Source organism: Setaria viridis, chromosome 2 (assembly GCF_005286985.2).
Source record: "Setaria viridis chromosome 2, Setaria_viridis_v4.0, whole genome shotgun sequence".
Classification (NCBI taxonomy): domain Eukaryota; kingdom Viridiplantae; phylum Streptophyta; class Magnoliopsida; order Poales; family Poaceae; genus Setaria; species Setaria viridis.
This window is the reverse complement of record NC_048264.2, coordinates 12,366,084-12,383,065: the sequence shown is the minus strand read 5'-3', so window position 1 is coordinate 12,383,065 and position 16,982 is coordinate 12,366,084. Positions and strand designations below refer to the sequence as shown.

The 16,982-nt window shown below is 42.6% G+C and overlaps 1 protein-coding gene across 3 annotated transcripts; it reads right to left on the bottom strand.

The window, feature by feature from the left end:
• Window positions 1-795: 795 nt before the first annotated feature.
• LOC117845966 (tryptophan decarboxylase 2) lies at window positions 796-13,250 on the bottom strand. 3 transcript variants are annotated; one of them, XM_072292116.1, is made up of 13 exons: window positions 13,093-13,250; window positions 12,861-13,024; window positions 12,458-12,526; window positions 12,118-12,348; window positions 7,103-7,266; window positions 6,820-6,960; window positions 6,132-6,191; window positions 5,403-5,567; window positions 5,145-5,201; window positions 4,200-4,264; window positions 3,266-3,389; window positions 3,030-3,167; window positions 2,691-2,928 (listed from the first exon to the last, which is right to left on the bottom strand). In XM_072292116.1, coding segments are annotated over exons 1-13 (1,503 nt in total). In that variant the 5' UTR covers window positions 13,095-13,250; the 3' UTR covers window positions 2,691-2,805. The 3 variants fall into 3 exon arrangements, with proteins under 3 accessions (XP_072148219.1, XP_072148217.1, XP_072148218.1); XM_072292117.1 differs by lacking the exon at window positions 5,403-5,567; XM_072292118.1 differs by lacking the exons at window positions 2,691-2,928; window positions 3,030-3,167; window positions 3,266-3,389 and adding an exon at window positions 796-1,787.
• Between the last annotated feature and the right edge of the window lie 3,732 nt (window positions 13,251-16,982).

Below are 16,982 nucleotides of genomic sequence, written 5' to 3'. Positions count from 1 at the left end.
AATACATTTGATAATAGACATAATGATATATATTTTACTTTCGTTAACTAACTTGTCCAATAGATATTGGTGGTTAAAGTTGGAGTAAAAAGGTCAACGGTGTCATCTATTTAAGAATGGAGGGAGTATAATAACTCGACTACAGGTACCATAGATAATCATACCTCATTACCCCTCTGATAGTTCAGTGTTATCGTATTATCCAAAAAATGATATGGGTACTGCTAGACCCGATCATTTTAGGCTCGGCTCGGGCCACTGGCCTCTAGCCGGCCCACGCCTCCTTTAGGGCCACGCTTGATCAAAGAAAACCAGGCTCGAAATTTTTTTAGGTCGGCCCGAGTCTGTCCCAGGCACTTTTAGAACTTGGATCCAACGGGACTATGCACGTGTTTTAGCCTCGAAATACTTAGGTCTAATCTGCCGTGCATGACAGTGGATTTTGCTTTAGTTTTTATCTCTCTAGATGAATAACTAGCTTTTCTATATGCTCATTTACACTCTCTCCTCTGCGCGAGCAAGATGGGGAGGTAAGTGGCCTTGGCCCTGTTTATTTTTTTGCTTCTCTCACCCATTCTTAGATTATAATCTAAACGAAAATTTTCTCGCTTCTCACTTTTCGCTTCTTGTAATCCAAATTTCCGAAGCAGCTTACCATATAAGCGAGAATCTGAAAAAATAAGCAAGGTATTTGATAGGATTCTCGCTTATTTTCACCGATAAACTGCTGATAAACGGAAACAAATAGGGCCAAAGTTGACATCTTGACATATCCATATATATATTGGCATCATATTCGACTATAGATGGCGGCCGAAATTTCATTTCTTATATATCATATAAGTAAAATCCAGAGTTTCCTTTGACATATATGCACATGCATACACAAAAACATCAGATAGAGCATGGGTGACCTCAACAAGACCCCTGATTTAACCCTTCATACATAGCAGTAGTAAATTTGCAAGAAAATTAGCCATGCTACCAAAACCCATGACTACTTTGACTCATTAACAATCTATTCATCATGCACTACTGAAGACAGCATGCATGTCATGGAACAATAAGAGGCCATCCAGCTATGCGTTAGCAGAGAGAAAGGGGGCCATGGCCTACCTTGGCCGACATGTAGCTCTGCCAGTGGATATACTATCTATATACATAACCCAGGTATCACCATTGGATCTGCCTTTCACCTAACTAATTTAGGGACAACCTAACCACTCAGTATGTTTCATAAATATTCGTAAGTTTTCGTAAGTTACATGTTTTTTCACCAAACTAGTTAGTTCATGTCTATAGTATTTTTCATTGTCAATTGCTCCCCATATGGTTGGGTTTTAGAGGGAAAAAAAGTAACCATATTTGTGTTTCTCAAAAAGTTGGTTTGCCCATGTCTATGACTCTATGTTGCCCATTGACAACTGCCCATGCATGGAAATAAGGTACGCATATACATTCCTCGTAAACTAATAACAACTTAAAACTAATTTCCCCCCTAAAGAAATCCTAGTTTTGAGAAACGTATTCAGAATTCTTTTGACCCAAAGAGATCCACTACTGGGTTACAGAAAGCTATGCTAATACTTTGTATAGGAATTCATTATTAAGTAGAAAGTGATTACGTACTCCTTAAGAAACCTTGGAAACACTTCAAGCAGCAAGCATCCATTAATCCTCCTCGTCTAAGTAAGGCATGGTTGCAAAGACACGATGTGTATGTGATTGAAGAATCATGCCACTGGCCCTAAAAGTAGAATCATGTGCAGATCATAGGGAATGTGTACCTGTGATGGAAGCCCCACTTAATCACCATCATGTAAGGGCTAAGAACATTTGGATATGTGATATGCAAATGATATTTGATTGAGATTCTCCACATAAATCTTTCACTTTGGAAGGTTATGTTTAGACTCTAGGGATACCGTATTCTGTTTGAGACAAATTATCCCAACACCCACAAAAATGATACCTTCTTTAAATTCCTTATGAGTTAAAAAAGGCTGATGTCACTCTAATAAATGTATGGAAATATCCTGTCATGTATCATAACATAATTATATATTTTAGAAAGAAATTTTGAATTGATCAAGAAAAGTAATCTGAATAAATAAAAACAAAAAGGGGGCTGTTTTGAAATGCTCAACCAGGGGAAGTATGCCCCAATGTGCTCATGGAACACACGTTAAAGATGGTCCTGTGAACAGTGGCAGATCAAGGACCCGGGCTACAGGGGCTGCAGCGCGGGTCCAAGGCTAAAAATTAATGGAGATTCAAAAAAAAACTATACACATAATAAATGTGTAAAACATTTGATCTTGTATTAAGTTTGGATCAGTCCCCCTCTTGGCCAATACCTGGATCTGCCCCTGCCTGCGAAATCCCTAAATGGTGCCCTCACGAAGGATGCAAGGCCACTAATGGAATATTTGTTCTAATGAAAGAAACACAGTAAATTAAGCTTCAAGAGAGATATTGTTTTATCGGGTAAATAGAAAGAAAACTTGTGTTTTCGAAATTATGTGAAGCCCTATGAATATACTACATTTGGTAAATGTAGGCACACCATACCTATTAGTTGGCAGTAATCGGAACATAAACCATGGAGTATCCTATTAGGTCTGTTTAAGTTTTCTAATAAATCTGATGAACATGCGAGAACCAAGCATAGCTTGAGTGGGTAGCGAAGGTGGTAACAAACCAGGTTTGACTTTATGGATATATTAATATCAAAGTCTAATGCCTAGTCTTCCATAAATGTTCACATAATAGAGAGGCAAAATCAATTAATTCTAGTATTTTAATCTATGAACTTCCTAACTGTTTAGTGGCCAAATCTTGCAGAACCTTCCAAGCAGCAAAGACGTGTTGCTCCTCTGTGAGTGGCGCTCCTACTACAAATCTCAAGATGAACTTGCCAGAAAGGACCTATTCAGAGAGGGAGGGAGAAAACAGAGCACTATCAGTGGATGCCCATACACACCATTTCGTGAGCAGAAACAGAACTGAAGGATTCCATGGGGACCCACCGTATGAGATATGAAGATCTTCCCGCTTGAGTTAGCAGCATCCATTAGGCCATAGTTTAGTTTGTAACCATTGTCTTGGTCAGAGGCCAGGGGCAGAAGGCGGAAACAAACAAGCGAAAAGGTCCTTGGAGTCACTACCTGAATTATTGCAGTGAATTGGACATATCTCAAGCTATGACGGCTGCCTGAGTTTACTAGTACCGAAAAGAAGTCAGTTGGTTTCTGATTTATTTTACCTCGAATCTTGAATCAGAGATCACAAGTTCTTCAAAATATTTGGCTAACCCTATATGCTTTCTAATATAGCTTTGCAGGTTTTCCACGCCATAAAGCCTCAAGACCATCCATAACTTAAGTGATCTGAAATGGAAGCTCCTATTGGTAAGAGAAATTTATACATTTCATCACAATAATAACTGAAAAAGAACTGTAGGGAGTCAGAAACACTGCATTAAGGATAGGAGGATTCTAGGTATCTCCATATGTTGGGTTAGACAATATTAAATATAATATAGGATTTGACATATTTGGATGCTGCTAGAGGGGATCAAGATTAATAAACAATTTGTAAACAAAATAAAACATCAATCATTTATTTGGAATGGACAAAACTTATTGGTGGGAAATGCTCCACACCGACGCAAAGTATTTGGCAGCCATTGGATGGCCGGCTACATCGTCAGGCACATAGACTGTTAGGCTAGTCCTTTTTCAGGTCATCAATTTGCTGTATAATCGTTTTCTGATGATGTATCACCGTGTGTGCGCGCCCGGTATATGGCCCGCGTTGTAAAATGTTGACATTTTTCTTCTTAATACAAAGATACGCAGCTCTCCTGCGTATTCTCGAAAAAAGAAAATGCTCCACACAGGAGCAAATTGATTGTTGGGTTCCTCTACTTCTTATAAAGAACATGGTTAAAGGACTTCTAACTATAAAAAAATATAACTTATCAATATTACCATGTATGCTATGATGATATCAATTCAATTCAATGGTAAAGATAGCCACAAAAAAGATCATGTTACTCATCATGTAACCAAATAAATGGAAGCATGGTGGCATTCCAATTCCAGAAACAAGATGAAAATGTTCTGATGTAGTACCGACATAAGAAAAAGTAATAATGCATATGAAAAATGGTAATATTGATTGTCCAGTGGGTTCACCTAAAACGGCGTCCAAGCGGAATTTGCCAGTCTTTGAAATCAAGAACAGAATTTGCTTGGGACGCCTGAAATTGTTAGATTGTTAATAAACATTGGCACCAGGCAAATAATGAATTTATATAAAAATAATATTGACTTCTCACCAAATTATCTTTTAGAGTAAATAACTTTCACATGGGCGTATTTTTTTTATTAAATTGCAGTGCATCCCTTACTGTTTATGAAATTCAATCATTCTACGCTGTTGAAAATACACACTTCAGTTTGTCCTATAAATTTGACTAAATTGAAAAGAAAATGTTTTTGCATTACCAACATTGTCACTTCAAAAATTGATCTGTTCAAAATGTTTTTTTTGCATTATCAACATTGTGACTGCAGAAATTGCACCAAATGGTTCTTCACAAGGAAGCAGCACAAGCCTCAGATTTGAAATCAACTGGCCTTGAACTCTGCTAACATATATCCCTTTAGAAAATCACATCAGCTAGCTACGAGGAATCCACATAAGATTTTTGTCTGGAGGAGAGGTGTAAAGACAAGACAGAGGACTAGATGCACAAAAGACTAAACTTCTCAGGTCAGCGTCACGGAGCAGAGCAGCCCGTGTGCATGTAGGCCCTTAGAGAGCGTGACACTTTCTGGCCTATCGTCTGTGTGTTTTGGGCCCTGCTGTAGGACTCTTGCAAATTGGGCCTTCAGCAGATACTGTTATGTGCATAGTGTGTTGACTAATTAGTGCATGTCTAGTAGTGGTGTTGTGGACTAATTGCCTTACTAGCGTTACATCACATTCAACCACAGAGCAGAACTTGTAAATTTCAAGTTACACTAACATTATTTGGATGCATGATCAGCACCATTTTGTTATTCACTATCTAAACCACAAACGATGCAGGAAAAAAATCCACAAAACACTAACTGATAATGGGACAGAATCTTAACCTTATTCTTGAGATACTCTGGATTCGTAGACAATGATTGTATAAGATAACTTCTGTCCTGTTGTGCATGATACCAACTTCCATGTTAGGAATAGCATATTAGTCATAGTCCTAGAAGCAGAATGAAGAAAAAAAAGACCGCTAAAATAAATTACCAGCAATTTTAAAGTTAGGGGAAAATTAGCCATAATTATTGAGCTCAATGATGCAGCAATTCAAGGAAACACAATATGGTTGTTGGGTTCATCACATGGCCTACCTTCACCCATAGCAAGGAACAATCAAAGTTAGTCAGAAACCATTTATGTGCATTCATATTAAATGAATCTGCTTCTTCAATTCCATTCAAGTGATGTCGGTATTCGGGGCATATGCAGGCACTTCCTGCATAGGCAGCATCAACATGGAGCCACATGTCGTGGGCCTAAAGGAATTGAATAAGTGAGTACAGTCTTTGATGAATGTGCATAGCCCATACCAAATAAAATTTGATGTGTTCATTCAACCATAGAAATTGCACAATTTCTGTTCTAAATAAGATAACTAGTGGCAGGGTAGATGCAGACCAAATTTCCAGTGAAACATCCTGGACATTGGATGGTACTGGTTCCCATTAGAGAACTGAGACAATGTCAGACTGTTGCTAAACAAATTCAGACACAAAAATTACTTGAAAATCAGTAAGAATTTCACACTAAAAGATTTAAACACAATTTTATGGAGACATTTTTTTCTTAATAAATGTGAACTAAGTTCAGAATGCATACTGGTACTTGTGCTATTTCGAACAGCATAAATATGCATATACTTATGAGTTCTATCAGGGTTTGACAAAAGATAATAAATTTAACAAAATGCCATTTTGCCAATATTAAAGAAATGGAAATGGAAATATTAGACATACAGATAGATTAAACATGTCAGTTTTATAAGTAAATCTACAAACATCTGCAACTATCATAATTCATAATCCATAAGTTATATCCACCTTGGCTATTTGTCCTAGCTCAGGCAAGGGGTCCACAGCTGATGAAGATGTTGTGCCAACCTGCATTAAGTATTTTTTTTATTTCTAGAACAGAATGTTGCTTGCATTTGGAGAAAATACAAGGCACGCTTTGCAAGTTACATAATGTAAGCATACTTATTAACCATTTTATAACCTGATATAAAGCACAATGTTGAGTAAATCAGAAGCAAATAGTACATAATGAACCAGAAGACACACTATCATTTATTACACGAGTCATGGATGTGCAATTTTACATGATCAAGTTAAGGACAAAAAAGTAATTCAATACTAACTAGCAAATAGTTAATCTTAACACAGTTTGAATCTATAAATTTCAAGTCTAAAGCTATCACCATATTTTTCATGGGATCTCAATAAAAGCAATCAACTAGAATGATTGTAGCATTACAAATAGGTTAACTTGCGTAGCCTGCACCACGCCAGAAAAAAATTAATAGCATTTTTTTGCTGATGAAGATGACGGTTGATAATAAAAATTATTCAATATGAGTGACATGACTAATAAGATTAACTGAATTTTCATGTAGTATCTGGTCGTGAATTGTCAGCATAGTAAACCAGCAAGTTTTTCTCGAACGTCTCAATAGTCAAACTCACAAAAAGTATTCAAGTTCTACTCTAGGAAGTGGTGCATGTTACTTACTGTTGCGCAGATGAAAAATGGTATCAAGACAGATGACAAGTCTGTGGAAATGGCCTCAAAAATGGCTTCAGGTGCAACAGCATAATTTTTATTGCAGTCAGCCTTCACCACTCTCACATTCTCTGGGAAAATCCCAGCAATCTATTAGCAGAAGTATGTCAGCTCAAAAAGCAGAAAATAAGTGCAAAACTTGACATGCTTCGTTTGGAGTCCCTTTTTTTAAACACAATGACCACAATGTGTGCAGGACAACATTTAGGTAGTTCATTTTATTCACAAGTACCTGGCATGCCTTCTGCAGAGAAGAATGTGTCTGATCTGATGCATAAACTACTAGTTTTTCAAGAGATGTCTTCCCATGCTTCCTTAAAGTTCTGTCCCGTGCAGCCAAGAGTACAACAAGAACTGCTTCACTGGCAGTACCCTGGATTACACCTCCACCAAGTGCTGCAAAGAGGGAAACAACAAAAGTAACTCTGAATGTCAGACTCCAGCAACATAAATATGCAACCTTATTTGATTCAGAAAATGAATATTGACAAATATTATCAGAAATAACATATAACTATTATTTTTGTTTTGCAAGAAAGAGAGTGTATCTATTAGTTCTCATTTTGCATATGCAAATAAAACATGTTGTATCATCCTAACCCACTTGTGATGAACTGATACATGTCAGTGAAAATGGACTAACTAGCACAAATATGTAAAATTGGGTCTAGATTGTTTTAATAAACTACCAAAAAAATACTAGAGATAGGGACAAGCATGTTCAACTGTGCAAAAATTTGAGTTATATGATAAAGCCCTAGGTGAATAGCTAAATGTGCATCATTCACCAAGTATTGCTCTTTTTTCATTCTTCAGGGAAGAATTGAGTTCTCTCTTGAAATTTTTCATGAACATATAATGTCTCACCTTATCTCTAGTATTTTTTTTAGTTGTTAAACCTGTTAGTCTATTCTCAAAAAATTGCAGCACTTGAACCCATTATCATAAATGACAACCCAAGGGATGAATGCAGCATCGAAAGCAATAATAAACACTCAACATGTTAAAAGGGCAAGGATGTAAGATGCATTACAAAAAAAATGAACAATGCTCAAAATAAGGCATAAAGAGAATTCCAAACAAAGGAAAGATAGCAAACATGCTTGTTAATCAAACTTTCACATTTCAAATATTTATTTTCTGGTTTTCTTACATCAAAGCTTTATAGATGTATGAATAATGATGAAGCTGGGGACACCATACCAATAACCAACTAAAAATTATTATATTAATCCCCTCCTTAACCAAGATAAAGGAAGAAGGATGATATCATTTAATGGTGAGACATATGGTGCAAATTATCAAATATCTACTAGAGCTTTGATCTAAAAGAGCTATGAGCTATTACAGACTTAGAACTGTGTAACAAAAAAAAACTCACTGTTAGAGTTGTTTAGCACCTTATTCAGGCAACAAACGCGTCTCAGCATACAAAGCTCTTCCATTGCTTGCTTGGAGCCTATGCTGATAGGCTTGGTTTGCATTTTATTCTTGGCTTCAAGATAATGCTTGGGGGCATTGCAGTGAGTTGCAAAAATTTGCCTGAAGACAGGGTGCAGTGGCCTTCAGCAGTGAAGAGGATGGGGGCTCTGGTCCTGGGTCTAATTTCAGCGCCGTTAAGTGGACCTTGGCAGTGGGTGATGATAGAGGTACCGCCGCACCATGAATGATGAGAGACATCCCGAAAGTAGTTTATTATGTTACTGGTCTCGTGCTGATTGAGAAAGGGCCTTCATAATTCATAGATAAGTCTGTTAGGGTGGCTTTGCGTCAGTAGAAATAAGATGGGCTTGTTTGAGTTAACTTCAGTTTCTTGAGAGGAGATGCACATTGTTTGGCGTTTGTTGCTGACATGTTTTCTCTATTTTGTTTAATTTGCCGCGCATTCTGACTTCTAAGAGGATGCTTTGGCAGCACCGCCGAACAGAAGCAGATGAGAGAACGTATCACCCCCTGAATCCACATATCAGTCAGGACTATTGTACTTTTGGCACCACTATGTGTGCATGCAATTGTGTGTGGTCTAACCTAATTGGCACAACACTCGGTGCCTCTTTTATTTGAAACCAACCAGGCAGGAGAGCTGCCGAATATATTAATAAAGAAGATGAAGTTCAGACGGGACGAAAATAAGAAAAAGAGAAAAAAAATGACGCAGGCACCGACAGGTTGGATTGGATCCTCAACGCATGCCGCACCATGCCATCACACGCAACTCAACTCTACAACACATCGGCCGGTTGGATTGGGACATCAACCGTAACCGAACTCCACTCCTCACAACACCTCGACGACAGAACCGAAACCTTACCGCAGCCCGTACCACCATACACATGGTCAAGAAGTCGCGAAACCTTACAACAAACCTAGTGTCGACGTAGAACCGAGAAGCAGACAACACCGCACCGAGAAGGCCACCGCCATGCAGGACCTTCCGTCGTAGTGCCGCTGTAATATCACTCTCCATCTGACAGGATGATAGCACCGAATTCAGACCTCTCGCAGGCTGCCTTGCAATCACTGCCACGATAACACAACGCGCAGGGACCTCACCTTGGACTCCTCTCTCTCGTCACCTCAAAGATACACCGTGCATAGGGGCCTTGCCACGCCCGCCGCAGTACTCCATGCCACGGATCCGTTTCTTTTGTCGCTGTCAGAATGTTGAGTGATATTACCCTGCTCTCCAAGATCTCCATTGATTAGCCAAGCCGCCACAGTGTGTCGACCTCACTTCATTGCTTCACCCTCGTACATAGCCTTCTCCGCCGTGTCAGCAAGTCAGAGAAGTCGCTTGCGCCGTCTTCCGACGATGTACCGCACCGGATAGCCCAGCTAGGCTGAGCAACCCGCCGCGATCTGCTGCAAGCCTAGTCGTCCCACGCTGTCGTTGCCGCAAGCGCTATCCTCTGACGCAGTCCCGCACCGCACTGATCACTGCCAGGCAACGTCAACCGCCATGGTCCGCTGCAAACAACCAAATCTGACAACTATGCAACAACCCCTGGCTGCCACCATAACTTCGAACACCTGCACATGGGCTCGGCAACACCCATTCAGCTCACCACGCGGCAGAGTTGCCGCCCTCGGCTATGACCTCCCGTGACAATGGCTTAGCAGTGCCACGAATCAAGTTGGGTCTCTAGAGACGTTGTCCAAGGAAGGTACGAAGCCATTGGCGCCGCCATCGCTCGTCCAGGATCTGGATAGGGTTTTCACCCAAAGAACCCCGTGCAGCAGGGTCATAGCTCCAACATGACGCCCCCAACGGGGAGACGACATCCTAGGCGCCACCGTCATGTCCACCAGCGCGAAGGCCAGTAAGGTCTTTCGCCTAGAGCAATACAACCCCTTGCTACACGTACCAGGTTCCGCACTCTTGGGCCATTGCTACAACAACCCAGCCGAGGCGACATCGCCGCCGCGCCTCTACTCACCGTGCCACCGTACCTCCACCTCCGTTTCTATCGCTGCCCTCCATCACCACCCACACACAGCGCCCTCCACCGCCTGCACCTCCTTACCGACACCGCGCGGCCGCTTGCCGTGCTCCTCCCGGCCACCGCACTCCTCCTTGCCACCGCGTGCTCCCCCAGCCGCGCAACACCCAGCCGCCTCCCTCTCCCGTCACTGCCTCCGCAACTCCTCAGCCGAGGAGAAAGGTGGCCCGACGACGCCCACAACACCACCTCGGTGCCACCAGCGCGCCTCTGTGCCAAGCATCCCTGTCGCGCCTCCATGGTGTCGCTGACACACCTTGCGCAGACCACCCGGCCGCGAGACCACGCCGCCACCGTTGAAGGCACAGGAGGCCACGCAGCCGGCACGTCTCACGTCGAAGGAGCCCAGCTTGGCGATGGCAGGCACGGGTGAGACCGCGTCAGCGGCACCCTTGGTCGCCCCCTCCTCGTCGAGGACCGTAGCTCCTCACGCGCACTGGTCATGCCCGCATAAGGCCGGCAGCCGCCTCCCGCAGCACCACGTCCCCGAGTCACTCCCTCCACCAGCCGCCTTGCCGGACCTCCAGGCCGTCAGGTCGCGTCCCCACCAGCCTTCGCACCTCGGGGACGCGCTGCCGAGTGGCTGGCCCCGTCGGGCCTCCGTGCCCCCACTAGACCACCGCCATCCGCCGCAGTTGCACTGCTGACCGAAGCCGCTGCTAGGACTCACGCATCCTTTGCCGTGCCGCTTCCCGCTGAACTGCAGCTGGGCCGCACCCCTACCAGGGCGGAGCTGCCGTCCGCGTCCCCCGCCAGGCCACAGCCGCACCGCATCCCCGTCAGACCGCCGGCCACGCGTGTCGCCGAGCTGCTCCCCCACCTTAGCGCTGCTAACCTCCGCGCCGGAGCCCGCTGCGCGCTGACGAGCTGGTGGTGGAGCCGCTCTTTGCAGATCTGCCACCGGGGGCGCCGGATCCGATCCCCTGGACACCGGATCCGCCGGGCCGGGGTCGTCGCCGCCGCCTCCATGGCTGGTGCCGCCTTGTCTTGACCCGAGCGGGAGGTGCCCGGCCAGGCGAGAGAAGCCCCCGCCGCCGCCTTCCTAGAAGGCACCCTGCTCCGGCGGTGGCAAGGTGGAGAGAAGGCTGGGAGGGGGTGGCGGCGGCGGGCATCGGGGGTGCTGCCCGAGTCGCCCAGAGGAGACGACACGGGGGCCTTCACCGCTACGTACCTGGTTTTGGATTTACCAGTGGGTATGGGTTGATGCTTCAACACTCGGTGCCTCTTAGAGCAACTCCAAGAGAATACTAAAAAATTCTTCCCAAAACTATGTATTGGGGGTTCTCCCAAAAAAAATTTCCCCCAAAAATATATCAGTCCACAGCAGATCGCTAATAAATAGCCCCCAATATTTCAAACACAGGCCACGTCATCGTATTGGGTCCATTGGAAGGGACGCGCGGGCGTGCGGGAATCAGGATTGGGGGAGGAACGCCAACGCTAAAATATACGCGGTGGCAGGCTGTTTTTTAGCGTTGCTAAAAAATTAGGGAAGGTTTTGGTGGATTGTTGGAGTTCATTTTTTCTCTCTTTTTCCTAAAAGAAGATATTGGGGGTAAGATTAGCAGCCTCTTGGAGTTGCTCTTAGTTCCTCAATTATTAAATCTTTTTCTTGAAAGCAAGGTATAATTAAATTAGGAGGTGCTACAATATTAAAAGAGACCAAACCAATATGTTCGATCTTGAGATCACCAAATATTTCAAACAGCACACAACGTGCAACAAAATGTTATTGAACAAGACTTACCACTTGACAGGAACTGACTTGGCAGGTTAAGCATTTTTGCAAACCAATCCAAGACAATAACCTCTAGCTCAGTTGCAGCAGGAGAGGTTATCCAACTGAATCCGACAATGTTAAAAGCAGCACTCAGCATCTCTCCAAGGAAGCCAGCAGTGCTACTATTGGAAGGATAATAGGCGAAGTAGTTTGGACTTTGCCAATGTGTAACTCCTGGCACTATCTTCTCTCGTATATCTGTGCAGCATTTACGACAAATCAGAACAGAGGATGCGAAGGATTTTCTACGCTTAGCCTTGGAGTGAATTCTAATGTTACTTGAAAGTGGAACAAAAGAAAACATTACCATCAAAAAGGGCCTCCAACGTATCAGGTTTGCTTGGAGCAGTATCTGGTAGAAGTTCCTTCAGATATCCTGGCTGCAGATAAATAAATTGCTTGGTCAATCACTATCAAAGCAAATTGGGTCGATGATGCTTTATAGAAGAACTGATCTTCCACAAAGAAATAGACACCAAAATTAACAGTTGTTACTATCGAATGTTCCTTCAGAATGTACTGTTACTATAACCTACAAAAAAGTTACCAATGCGTATTCCTTAAAAAAAATTATTGTATTTTAAAAACATTGTATTTTAAAAAAATTATTGTATTGGAGTAGTAGATAAGCAGGCCTCATTCAAGTGAGATAAACTAGCATGCAGCTGCGGGCAGTTGATATTCAGACTGCAGGACAGGGACGGCGTGACGTGCCTGGACTTGGCTGAGGACGGGGAAGGTCTCGATGGATTTGTAGTAATCGGCGACGAAATCCACCATCCGGTGGCCGCACTCCCGCAGCTGCTCCGCGTCCATCGGCCGCAGCCACTCGCCGCCGCCGTTGGCTCCTTCATTGCTGCTCCCGCTCCCGTCCCTTGGCAAAACCGAATCAATAATCAAGAAATGGAGAAACAGGAAGAAGGCGAGAGGGAGAGATTCTACATGTGCTGCAGAATTCTGCGGCGAGATGGTAGGAACGGACGGGAGGAGGAGGAGGTAATGAGAGGGAGGCGCGAGGGAGCTGGATGGATCTTTGTGGGAGGGTTTTGAGGTTGTTTCGGATGTGGTGCCGATTCGTTTGTAGGATAGCGCCGCCCCGGGAAGGCACAGCACACTACACACGCATCTTGGCATCACGTTCAGGGAAAAATCGTAGCATCTCTTTCTTTTTCCCAAATTTCAGAAGATGTGTTTTAAATAGGACTCGGTTATATAAAGGGATGGGGAAAATTTTGTTTAGCTCATGGTTGGGTTTGAATTGCTACATTTTTTTTAACACTATACCAATAAAAACACTCAAACGCCTCGTTGATAGATTAAACTTCACTCATAAAAGGTAATATAAAAAATAACCTATTTTGTGTTAGATTCTTTATTACGGAACCTTTCGGAAAAATAAAAAAAATCAACCTAGTCGATTCTAAGCAAATTTATTGAATATGCACAGGCTTTGCCTCGATAGCAGATTTGTATATCACAATCCCACATGCAGTAAGTGATTCCGAGATTTGCAACTATTTAAGTTCGCCCGGCATCACTATAGGAGCTGCTGGATTTGTATGGAGGTCCAAAGCAATTAGGCATAATGTCTCAACCGTTCCCTAAAGGGTGTTCACCGATTTATGTCACCCCTCGTAATTTCTTCCCTATTGCTGATTTGCCACGAGTGAGTTCGAACCTGCCTCTCTCATGTGCATGCGTTGCCTCCTCATCGTCCAGTCCACTAAGCCAGATGCTAAACCTAACTGAGACACTTCATTCTTGTGTTCTCAGTGTAGCATATGTGCCCTTGTTTACTTCGCGAATTTGGGAGGTGCTAAAATACTGTAGCAACACTGTAGCGTTTCGTTTGTATTTGTGAATTATTGTCCAAATATTGACTAATTAGGCTCAAAAGATTCGTCTCGCAAAGTACAACAAAACTGTGCAAATAGTTTTTGATTTCGTCTACATTTAGTACTCCATGTATGTACCGCAAGTTTGATGTGATGGGGAATCTTCTTTTTGCATAGTGTTAAAGTTGGGAGTTTGGAGGTAAGAGAACCAGGGCTGTTTTCAGTTGTTTGTTACAGTTTCTTGTTGGAATGACATGTTACTCTCAGCTTCTCAGGCAATCCAAAACATACCAGTCGGTTTGATCTTGGGCCAACTTATGTTCTGGGCTGGGCTAGGTTTAAGTTTGGGATGGACATAGGCCAGCATGGTCAGATCTAATCTCATCATACTGGGCCCTTGGTTCAGTGTGGTGACGTTGTTATTAGCATTAGCTATGTACTTTCCTAATCTTTTACACGAAGGAGGGTTATCATAAATACTTTTATGCATGTCGATGGATAAATTTTTAATCTTCAATTTTCTTTTCACGAAACATAGTACAAACACAAACACTTGCGTACACGTATGCACACTCACCGCCCATGTATAGATCATGAGATTGACAAAGTCACAAAAACATCTTGCTGCCAGATCTAGAAAAGTAAAAGCACACATGCCAAGTCGTGGATCCAAATCCAAGTGATCATATTCCACCATTAAGAACCTTAGCAGCACATTTTATTGGTAAAATCTATTATGTTTTGAGTAAGTATGCATGCAACCAAGTCTTGAAAGAAACCAAAGCGTGCACATACATCAATTCTCCATCACATAAAAGCAGCAGCTAATACACACAATGAATCTTTCAGGATTGAGCCATAGTAACCCAAACCAGAGTCAGTCTCTATACTCCAACACAACTTCACAAATCAGCTTTACTGTAATAATTATCAATAAAGCAGGACAGGTCAACAAACTATGTATGATATTTCTAGAGATTGGCAACAGGTACATACCCGTTGGGTAGTGCTATTCCATGCCCACACCCGTGAACTCTACTTCTACCCGCTAAAAACCCATACCCGCATGCGGGTATAAGTTCTTAGCCATACCCGTACGGGGTTTTTTACCCGTCGGGTAACCCATACCCGATAGCATACCCGCTATAAGCTACTAGAATCGTAAATATAACACATGAGAAAGTGCATACACCAAGAAATTGAGTAAATAAAAACATAATTGACAATTCTTAACCAATTAATAGTCTAATAAATCATAAAATTATTAGTTAGTTACCAATACTAATTAAGTCACCCTTCACTAACAACATGCAAGTTTATGAGTTTATCAAACATTATAGTTGGGTATATTTTATCCATGGGTATGCGGGTATGGGTAATATGCACCCGTACCCGCACCCGTTTACCGGATGGGTAGATGATGTTGCCCAGTATACCCACAGGTAAAGATATGTTTCCATACCTGCCTTCTTATCGGATCAAACTCATCAGGTACTTGGATTTCGGGTTCGCCATCTCTACATATTTCTGAGCATTCAACAGCATACATGTAGTTAATGTGGTTTCTCTCTCCTATTTGTTCAATACTGCGTCTGTTTAGATTTTTTTTTTTGAAATTATTACTAAACTTAACAACTTATATTTTCTTAAAAATATTTCAACAAAAAAACTCTGGTTCTTTCTAATTGATATAGTGCTTTTTTTGTCTTCTCTCCACTTTCCAAATATTTAAATAAAATGTTGTAGGCAATGAAATTGCTTAACTTTGAAAATAATGTTTACTGTGCACGCAATGCACAGTAGTAAACTAATAACTACTAGGTGCATGATCACCAACACGTAAGTGAAAGATGATAGAAAGTTAATCAAGTCTGCAACTGATTTTAATTAGTGGCTACATGCAACGTCCCAAAAAGAATGCAATTATGTATATACACCTGGATGGAGGGAGTATGTTCTTCTACTGCATTTTTTTCTAATTTTTTATATAGGTGAAAATATTTCAAATGTTGCTGATAAAGTGAAAAGGTGTTACATTATTAATCCTATTATTTTGCTAGCTTTCATTGGGCAGATACCACCACATGCCCTAAATATATAGCATTTGGTGGTTATTCCATACCTGGTATTAGACTTACAATTTGTTGGATTTAGTGACCGACAGTCCACCAGAGGTTACCTAGGTGGTAGATTTGTAGGCGGGAGAGATCGTAAGACCAAGAACTCGAATGGTAACACAGGGATGCAAGGTTTAGACAGGTTCGGACCTTCAGAGAGTAATACCCTACGTCTTGTGTTCTGGTGGATTGTATTGCTAATTGCAGGTGCGAAGAGTTAATGTGCCCTTGGAGGCACCCCTGGCTGCCTTATATAGGCTGACAACCTAGGCTTACAATCGGATAGGATCTAATCCTAGTCGGTTGTTACATGGAAAGCAATTTGAGTCGGTTTACAACAAATATACCGTGATATTCGGGCAGAATCCGTTCGCCTAGCTTCCGGACTTGTGCTCCACGTATCATGTCTTGACCCGCACGGCGTGGTCGGGCGAGCCCACCTGCTAGGGCCGACCAATATCCTGGTCGGTGGGGACCCATGGGTAGCCTTATCCCTCAAGCCCCCAAGCAATATGGAGTCGAATAGGAGCCTGATGGATGCACAATGAAGCTTGTAATGCACTCGGCTGAAGTTGTGGTGTCGTCACAATGATGGAGAGGCTGCGCGGTGCTCAAAAAAAAGAAAAACTGAAGCTTCCACAGGCGGATGACCAAATGCGCATGGCTATGTGACTGGCGAGCTCCGGGATGTCTATCATCCTGTAGATTGAAAGGGAAGCACATGGAGAGTGTCGCAAGATGCACTCCATATGGAGTAGCCCTCGAGCATTTAAGAGATTAAAGTAATCAGTCCAATGGTCAAAATCTGATGTATTGTTTCCGTCGTAAAAAGTGATCCAAATATAGCGCCCAGCCCCCAAGCGCGAGGATTGGCGGAGCC

What these genes read in the sequence shown, in the direction of transcription:
- LOC117845966 (XM_072292116.1), bottom strand. An exon ending in CTCTGCAGAAGGCATGCCAG is followed by an intron (nt 6,961 to 7,102) that starts GTACTTGTGAAT and finishes TTCTGCTAATAG; the next exon opens with ATTGCTGGGATTTTCCCAGA. An exon ending in CAGAGTATCTCAAGAATAAG is followed by an intron (nt 4,265 to 5,144) that starts GTTAAGATTCTG and finishes TAACAATTTCAG; the next exon opens with GCGTCCCAAGCAAATTCTGT.